General features: G+C 35.3%; 1 gene segment (V, D, J or C); it reads left to right on the forward strand.

Moving 5' to 3' along the window:
- Positions 1-5,666: 5,666 nt before the first annotated feature.
- Positions 5,667-6,186, forward strand: LOC113072547 (T cell receptor alpha variable 14/delta variable 4-like). The segment is given in 2 exon segments: positions 5,667-5,738; positions 5,870-6,186. Coding segments are annotated over 2 exon segments (354 nt in total).
- Positions 6,187-10,307: the final 4,121 nt, after the last annotated feature.

Raw genomic sequence — 10,307 nt, forward strand, 5'->3', positions numbered from 1 at the left:
ATCACCAAAAGAGAGAGTGAACAGAGTTCCATGGCCATGAATTTAATAAAAGGATCTTAAAGTCAGTTCACCCAAAAAGTATTGTTCTGTCATCATTTCTCAACACCCTCATTATATCCTAAACATGTATAACTATTTTGGAGACCACTGACTTTGACCATTGACACTATATGAACAAAAACACAAAAATATTTAGTTAAAGTCATACAGGTTTCGAACAACATGAGGTGAGCAAAAGATTATTATTATTATTATTATTATTATTATTATTATTATTTTAATTTTTTTTATGTGAACTATCCCTTTAACCAGTTCAACATAGATTAGATTTCAGTTTCATAGTAAACATTAGTAGACACAATGAATATATAATTGTATTTTACTACTTTATTTTTTAGGGTGTTTGTGACAAAACCAATATTGTCTAATAACCTCATCCCATGTTTTTATTTTGTCTGTATTATAAATCTGCACTTTTCTATTTATAACTGAGAAATTAGATATGATTGAAAAATAATTCTATCAAATTTAATGCAAATTATTCTATGATACTATGACACTTAAGAGTCAAAATGAATCACAAATTCTTTCAGTCAAGTGTAGTGAGGTAATGTGCTATAGTCTCCTCCTCCAGGTGTTTGTAAATGTATTCAGTGTAACTTTAGCAAAGAGATACTGAAGCAAAGAGACGGTTAAAACTTCTGTTCTACTGTTCATTCATTGATGTGCTCATTCAGTTTAGTGTAATTTAGCACAACATATTTATAGTATTATGATGACACACTGGCAAAAATATTTCATGTTGTTCATCCCATATTTATTGGGTAAGTAGATTTTAAACCCCTTTCTTCAATTTGACAATGACTGAATGAATTAAATTTGCAAATGGTTTTCTAATTTCCAGGGTGTAAATCTGAGGATGTCGTCCAGCAGAATATGAGAGTTCAAACTGCTGTTGAAGGAGCAGCTGTAATAATCAATTGTACATATACAACCACTGAACCATCGCCAACTCTCTTCTGGTACCAGCAAAAAGTAAATGGATTCCCAAAGTACATGCTGAACAGAGTTGCTACTTATGGAAACAATGAGGAAGAGTTCAAGAAGAGATTTAATGCAAGTCTGAACACACTAACAAAAGCAGTTCCACTGATGATCCAGGATGTGCGTGTGTCTGACTCTGCTGTGTACTACTGTGCTCTGCAGCCCACAGTGACTGAAACACACTCAACACTCACACAAAAAATTTTTTTTGCCTGAAGGTGGCAATATCTACATACACATGATGCCTCCTATTTACTATTGTAAGCCTGATTGTAAGTAAACATTCTGCTATTGAACATCATCACTATTAACATAAGCAGAAAACAAAGCTTCACTTACAGTTGTGGAGGACTGCTGTGAAAATGGTCTATTTACCCATCACCCTAAAAAATAAACAAAGCTGACTTGGTTGCTTGTTTTATTGATTTGTCGCTTTAAATTCTATAGTATGTAATCAAAACTGTCATTCATCCTTTATTTGTGTAAATTCTTTTACAGCTTGTTAAATCTTTTACAGCTTGTTAAATCCTTAGCGGGGTATTGGTTCTTATGAGTAGAATTACAATCATTATTACCTTATCAGGATTTTTGTTTGTTTTTTTCCCCAGGGTTATAAAAAAAAAAAAAACTGAAACACTGAATGAGCAAAAAAGCACCATGACCAGTCCAGTTTAAATGTTCAATAAAATGATTAATATGCATTCAAACATGTTTATCAAGTTTTAATTCTAATTACTAAAGTTCTATCATTAAATAATACTTGATTATCATATAATAATGCTTGACTGACTGATGTTAAATGTGTACTTAAATGTGTAGTTTTTTAAATATTTGAAAGTACACATTTAACATCAGTCAGTCAAGCATTATTATATGATAATCAAGTATTATTTAATGACAGAACTTTAGTTATACCATTAAATAATTTTTTATTATTAATTTTTTTAATTATATATAAAATATTTTTCTTTATTTATATTATATATTTTTATTTTTTATTTTATTTCATCATTATATATATATATATATATATATATATATATATATATATATATATATATATATATATATATCAGTCTGGCGAGTTAAAAAAAAGAGAGAAAAAAACCTACCCAATGGCGAGTCAATTGCCAAGGTGTCTTTGGACCCTTCTTCTGTTCTCCAGGAGTGAAATGTCAACAGAGAGGAGGGACTACACAGACCTGACACAATCTAATCAATTCAGACTGAAGAAACTATTCTAGTCTTCAAATGAACACAGTGCACTGCACAATGGATATCTTTTCAGTTTTTCTCTTCTACAGTCTGGCATGTATGTGTATGTGTATGTATATATTTATTATTGATTGTTAATGATTAGCTTATTTAAAAAGATCTCATTAAACATGTACTTCTTTTTCAGCTGCTGTCTCTGGAAACGTTATCACACCAGACAAAACAGAGCTTTCTGCTGAGGAGGGTTACTCCTAAGTGTTACATTATCCTGTAGTTATTCCTCTGCAGATTATCTATACTGGTACCGTCAATATCCTGGTTCAACTCCTGAATTTCTTGAGCTCATCCTTGATGGTACAACAACCACCAAAAAGTCTGATGCAGATCCAAGACTCTCAGTTAAACTCACTAAACGAGAACAAAAGCACTTGGATCTGGAGATCACCTCTACTACGGTGTCAGACTCTGCTGTGTATTACTGTGCTCTGAGGCCCACAGTCACAGGAAACTTTTGGGTTCCCTACAAAAACCCCAGTGAGAGAGAGCAACAATAGAGCAGATGCAGTGAGTCAAACAGTCTTAAAGGGGTCATATGATGCTGCTAAAAAGAACATTATTTTGTGTATTTGGTGTAATGAAATGTGTTTACGTGGTTTAAGGTTCAAAAAACATTATTTTCCACAAACTGTACATTACTGTTTCTCCTCAATGCCCAACCTTATGAAACCCGCTGATTTTTACAAGGTTCATTGGTCTGAAAAGTGTGGTGTCCTGTGATTGGCCAGCTATCCAATGCATTGTGATTGGCCGGGTACCTCAACTGGGTGATGGAAATGTTATGTCCCGTAACATATTGTGATGCCCTGTCCAGCTGGAGTGAAGAAAAATAAACATTGAAAACCATTATAAACATGATTTCTAATTGTGTCCTCTTTTGTAAGGCCAAACAAAGTAGTTTCGCTTTCACAATGAAACCGCGTCAAACACCCGCGGCCTAGAGCGAGCGGAGGCGGGCCAGCTAGAGAACGGCACAGCCAGTGGATTCTGCGAAGGAGCTTGCGGCAACCACATGCTATGACTCTGGGATAGACTCCGCTTTGTCCTCGGTGAAAGCCGAACCGGCGATTCACAGTGCAAGGTTGATGTATTTCCTCAGCGACCAGCATGGATCAGCTCCAGGCATGACGAAGCGAATATTGTCCTCTTTTGGAAGGTCAAACAAAGTAGTTTTGCTTTCACAACCAAACACACAGCGTCTTTACGACATTACAGTGGCGGCAACAACAATACTACAATGAGAATAATTGGGCAGTGTTATGCAAATCTTCCCACATAGTGACGTAGATATGTGGGGGTGTGTTAGAACGAGCCATTTCAGGGGGGTGTGGTTGACTCTTAACTTTTATAAAGAATATCTCTTTGGATTTGAGACTTTAGTCTTTGCAATTTTACAGATCTTCTTTATTGAAATCACATCATTTTGACCCCTTTAAACTGACATTATGACATTCACCCAACATAACATTGAGTGTACACTTTGTGGAGCGATGTGGAGTGTTAAGAAAAGACACCTCGCAGATGATGCTAGCCACCCTTCTGTTATATCAAACAATTATCATAGAGACGTAAATTACGTGTCTTTAGTTTGAACATCTCCCACTGCGCTGATAAAGTACCAATTACTTATGATACTGTAAGTAGCGATATTGAATATTTGATCGCCAACATAATTCCCAAGCTGTCATTCAAACAATTTTTATACACATTAAAAATGAAGGGAAAACATGCCTAAGATAGATATAGGCTACAGCCGTCAGCTTAATTAACAGGCATAAAAGGCAGCTCTATTTTAACATAGACTTTTAAGAAGGGATGGTTTGCTCCAAGTGATAGGCCAGGTAAGTGAAGTTACATTATCTTGCTGTATGTGTATCGTTTTCTTTACTTTTCTGACTAAAAACAACCAAAAAGCCATTTTAAAGTTGTTAAAGGGGGGGTGAAATGCTCGTTTTCACTCAATATCCTGTTAATCTTGAGTACCTATAGAGTAGTACTGCATCCTTCATAACTCCAAAAAGTCTTTATTTTTATTATATTTATAAGAAAAAGATAGTCTGTACCGATTTTTCCCGGAAAAACACGAGCGTCTAGAGGCGTGACGTGTGGGCGGAGTTAAAGAATCACGAGCGCCAGTAGGCTTTTGAGTTGAGAGCATGTGGAAGCTGTGACACAGATCCAGAGGCTGAAATTTAACAAGAGCAGCATCAGCAAAGGCGGTATGCTATGTGGTATGTACTGAAACTGTATATATTTGTTTAGCGGTTTTGGAAAATGACTAAGTTCCACTTTATGTCGTCTTTTTTTTTTTTTTTTTTTTTTTTTAAGCTGTACATGTGGAAAGTGCAGTTTGATGACAACATCGCATGTTGTTTACTTGATGTGCTTACGCGCTGATAGCTAAGTTAACAACACAACACAGAGATATTTGAAGCAGTTTTACTCACCGCATGTGGTTCCAACACACGATCGTGACCCTTTTTAGTTGGGACTGCATTATCCTTAAGAATTAAACGATGTGCAATCCGAAATGCAGGGAACAAACAAAAACACTTGCACAACTCCGTTGATGCTCTGTAAAAATAAACTCCATCCACTGGTCCCTTAATGCTGTTTCTGTGCAGGGTTGTCTTGCCCTGGGAACCAAAAACACACTTCTTTTGTGACTTTTCGCGACGCTTTCGCTCTGATCAGGCTGTGCTCAGCCTCTCAGTGCTCTGCTATACGGGAGCGTGCGCTCTTCCGGCAGAAGTGCTTTAGGACCCATATAAGGAAATTCCGCTCCATCTAACGTCACACAGAGCCATACTCGAAAAAAACTTTCCGAAACTTGTGACAAACCGGAAGAGGTTTTTTTGGAACAAAAATACTCCTTCAAACGTACAACTTAATTTTTGAAACTTTTTCCATGTTTAGCATGGGAATCCAACTCTTTAACAGTGTAAAAAACTCAGTATGCATGAAATAGCATTTCACCCCCCCCTTTAAGAAAATAATAATAATGATACAAATAATCCCCAGACCAATACAATTAGTGTGCCTCCTCTGTTTTAAAATCCACAAGCCGTCACTGCATTAAATAATACAATATAAACAATGTATAACAAGACATACAAACACATATTACATGATGTCTATAAATATCAGAAAGACAGAAAATATGACATTGTTTACTGTCAACGAAGAAGAGCATTTGATGAAGAAGAACATTTTACGGATGGACAGAAAGAGAGACAGATAGATCATTTTAATTGTTTTTATCCAAAGCAAACAGCATCATGTGACAGCGAACAGGAAGTACCTGGGTGTCTTTAAGAGTTTCACTGTCTCAAACACAGTTCAGAACATCGAAAGACTCAAAAAAGAACTGATCTGATTTAACATGGACAGATGCTTTCTGCTTATTGTTATTATGGGAATAGGTACATTAATTATTGACTAAATGATGAAACAGCAAAATTATTCATTTTTTCAAAAGTCATTTTTACTGTTTGTGAGCAGTGTTTGAAATGTTTGAAATGTGCTTGGTTCATATTCTGCTTTTTGTTCACAGGTTTGGTGTCTGGGAACAGTATTGAGCCAGATAAAGAGAAAAATGTTATCAAACAAGAAAGAGAAACTGTCAAGCTGAGCTGCTCATTTATTACAACCAGCAATAACATTCGGCTTTACTGGTACAGACAGAATCTACATGGAGAACTTTTGTTTTTAGCATATAAAGGTGCTCGATCATTGAGTGCTACACGCACCTCTGATAATCGGTTTCAGTCGACTACATCAGATACATCAACTGAACTTACTATTACTAATGTAACTCTGACAGATTCAGCTCTCTATTATTGTGCTCTAAGAGTTGGAGCCCAGTGATACAAAACATGAGACACGTCATACAAAAACCTGAAGCTCATTTCAATTTGAAAATATCTCGTGAAAACCATAATCAAAACCACAATCTATTCAGCCCTTAATTTAATAATATATGTGGTAACACCTGTGTGCAGAAGGCATGCAAGTAAACCAGAAACATTTAAAAGAAGCATTAAACATCATATTTCATTAGTTTCTTGCATGAAAACAGCATTAAATTAATCTGTTTATTCAACAAATTCCTCTTCTTTTAATTAAAGATTATCATTTCAACCTTTAGAATCAAACTATTGAGTATGAACAGTAAATGTTGAAAATAGTGTAGCAAAAAAAAAAAAAAAAGATTAAAATTCAAACAGGGAAAAACTGCGACAAGGTTTTTTTTTTTCTTTTTTTTTTAATGTAATTGCAAAACCTGGTCACACCGTGGCAGAATTGTATCGTCTTATACATGCAAGCTCTGAGCAGTGTTTCACCTTTGCAAACAAAGTCACACACAGTGAAATCAAAACTCAGACTGGTTCATATTTATCATCATTATATTTCACTAATACTGCCTTTTTATATGCTTTAGGTAAACTATGTTAATCTGGCTGAGATATACTTTTTTGTATACTTCAAAACAGATTTATTTACTTTTTTTGTATTTCCTGACAAAGTGCAACACACAAGATTCTGTCAATCAGCCAATAAGAGTTCAAACAGCTTCTCAACATGAGATGGTTAAACTTCACTGCACTTACAGTACCAGTGACCAATACCCTTATCTTTACTGGTACCAACATAAAATATTTGTTATGATATACATAATGGTGATCATATTTCCACTTTCCACAAACACTCCAGCAGCAGGGGGAGCAGATTCACACTGATGTTGACAGTTTGAGATGATGATGAGTGAAATAATTACTGTACAACTCTTTTTGCCATGGTCTCTGCAAACATGTTACTTTTTACCTGGATAGTAGTCCAACTTTGCATTGGTAAGAGATCACACCAGTATTATTTCAGTCAAAATAAATACAGAAAATACAGAAAAATCAGTTTTCATTTATTGCTTGATTAATTGAGGCAATCTTCATTTTCACAAGAAATTCTTCTACTGATATAACACAACAATTTACTTTAGAAAAACATGTTTTTGAGGGTGAAAATGTGACTGTCTTGTAAATTTCAGTACCACTGGTGTCACTGTTAACTCTCTTCAGTGCTATTGCCAGTATCTCAGAGCAAAACCAAAATTTCCCTGTTTGTAACTGAATATTCAATCTGATCTTGAACTTTGTCTGTATTTAAAGGCTACAAAAGAAATCAAATGTGTGTTTCTGGAGATCTCCTCTGCTGCTGCTGTATCAGACTCTGCTCTGTATTACTGTGCTCTGGAGAACAGAGTCAAAGGAAACACCACAATCATAGGCAGAGTTTCACTTTTATGTGTGGGGGTAAAATAAAATAAAATTGATAAAAATTCAATTGTAATGAATTTAAATTTAAATGAAATAAAATAAGTAAAATATATGTAAAATAATGTGTTTTTCGAGCAGTATGAGAGCTTGTTCTAGTACACCCCCGAAACAAAATCAAGACTTCGTAAAAGACAATAATAGGGCCCATTAATAGAGAGAGACTAGTAATGGGGTTCAAGCATGTTTTTGAAAAACATTTTAAAGTTTATTCTTATTTAGTGAAAAATGGTTTTCAAAGTAATTTCAAGCAATTTTAAACGTCATCCACAAGGGGTCAGCCTTGCTCTCTCCATGAATGAGTGTATTATGTGACATGATACAAACCTTTAAAGAAGAGCACTATGGCATAAACACAGAGCTTTTGAGAGCATAGTTGAGTGAATGTTTGTTCATAGATCAACTATGTTTAGATGGGTTTTGGTTTCCTTGTGTTTCACAGCACATTATGATGGTAAGCACATCTGCATAAGCCTGTTTAATAAGACATTTTATTTTATTATTTTTTTTTTTTTACATACATTCAGGTCAATACATTTTAAACTGTATTTTCCTAATAATTTGTGTTAATGACATACTTTTTTCTGTCTATTTTTTCCAGTGTCCTCAGGACAGGACAAGGTTGAACAGTCTTCAGGAGAAATGACTGAAAATGAAGGAGCTCAAGTTATTTTAATGTGTAATTATACTACTACTTCTACAGGTCCATACCACTTCTGGTACAAACAGCTCCCAAACAGATCACCAACATTCATTTTGAATCAATATTCCACTGAGCCTGATTTTACGGAGCAATTCTCTGCAACATTGGATCCCACATCAAGAACATTTCCTCTGACAGTAAAGAATCTGCGAGTGTCTGACTCTGCTGTGTACTACTGTGCTCTGAGGCCCACAGTGACTGAAACACAATCAACACTCACACGAAACCTTTTATGTGCCACTTGAAGTCTGTGTGCACAGAACTCTGCATAAAGCACCATAGAAGTGGAATGGTTCCAGCAGCAGTCCTTTTAGTTCTATTAAACACATTTGAACAAAGTTTAATTCCAATTTCAGAATTCAGCACATTAGAAATGTAGTGCTGTAAACTACTTTTAAATTGCTTTCCTATTCTTTCACTTATTCACTGCAGTTAAACTGAGAGATATGATGAGTCTGTGGAGATTTGAAAAAGAGCAATGATCAATATTAATATTAACAAAATCAGTGACAATCATGGATTTTTGTGTGTGTCTGACTCTGTTGTGTGCTACTGTATTATGCAGCTCATTGTGAAACACACTCAAAACTGAAACACAAAAACAGACTTCTGTCCCATGACAATAATAAAACAATGAATACACTTTTTTTTTACATTAAGTGCTCATCACTATAAATTTAAATTATAAATAAGGTCTTTGCACCATAATATAGTCTTCATAATCTTCTGTGAACCTCACAAAAGCAGATCTCACATTTATTTAGTCTAAATGTAGTGTTTGGTTTAAAACGTGTAGGTTTTTGATGGCATAAGACTGGAAGAGGAGGAGTTTGGCACATACTGTATATCTGAGATGATCTTGTTACATTCTCTATACTGTCACAAAGTTCAGTCCTGTTGTAGTGAAACACACATGAACAATGATTCTTCATTCAGTCATCCTACTTTGGACCTTGTCATGTAAGTGCTTTTGTGTATGTTTTGCATGCATTTGCGTTTCAATCTAAACTTATTACATCCTGCTACTACATTTTAAAATCTCATTTCACAATGACAATGCAACATTACCGGTAATATTTTGCGTATTGCATGTATTTTACAATTTGAAATCACTGTAACAAATCTATTTCAGCACTATTCAAAAATTAAAAGTTTTTTTTTTTTTTTTCAGGTGTGAGTTTTGGAGCTGAAATCACACCAGACAGCACTGAGGAATCTGCTGCAGTGGGTTCAACTGTTACTTTATCCTGCAGTTATTCCTCTGCAGAATCACTTCAGTGGTACCGTCAGTATCCCGGATCAGCTCCTCAATTTCTTGTGCTTATAATTGAGAGTGTGAAAGAGACTAAGCCATCTAATGTAGATCCCAGGTTCTCTACTAAGCTCAGAAAAGAAAGACAATCCACAAAAGAGATCAGCCGTGTGGATCTGATCATCTCCTCTGCTGCTGTATCAGACTCTGCTCTGTATTACTGTGCTCTGAGGCCCACAGTCACAGGAAACACAAGAACACTCTACAAAAACCTGTCATGTGAAAAAGCATAACTATACCTTCTACAAATCAGACTAAACAGACTAGAGCAGCCTCATCACCTGGGGAAAAAACAAATGATTCCAAATAAGTATGTTCTATACAGTATGAATGTGTGTAATATAAATGTAATCTGGATGTACTACAACAGCCATGTTGTCATTGCCACGCGACCTACCAGTGTCAGTTTCGTTGCGTCACTGCTATTCTTAAATCCAATGGCCTCATGGGATAGTAAAGTCTCCATCATATGCACACTTAAGAATTACGCCAGAAGTAGTAGGGCATCAGTGTACTTTTTGCCTACTCTTTTTTACTGTGAATTCGGACTTCATTTGTTACATACTGTCTTTCACCTACTAAATAATAGGGAAGTATGTGATTTCAGATGCAGCCAATGTTTATCAACATCCAACTTCATCCACAA

Source organism: Carassius auratus, unplaced genomic scaffold (genome assembly GCF_003368295.1).
Source record: "Carassius auratus strain Wakin unplaced genomic scaffold, ASM336829v1 scaf_tig00009453, whole genome shotgun sequence".
Lineage (NCBI taxonomy): Eukaryota > Metazoa > Chordata > Actinopteri > Cypriniformes > Cyprinidae > Carassius > Carassius auratus.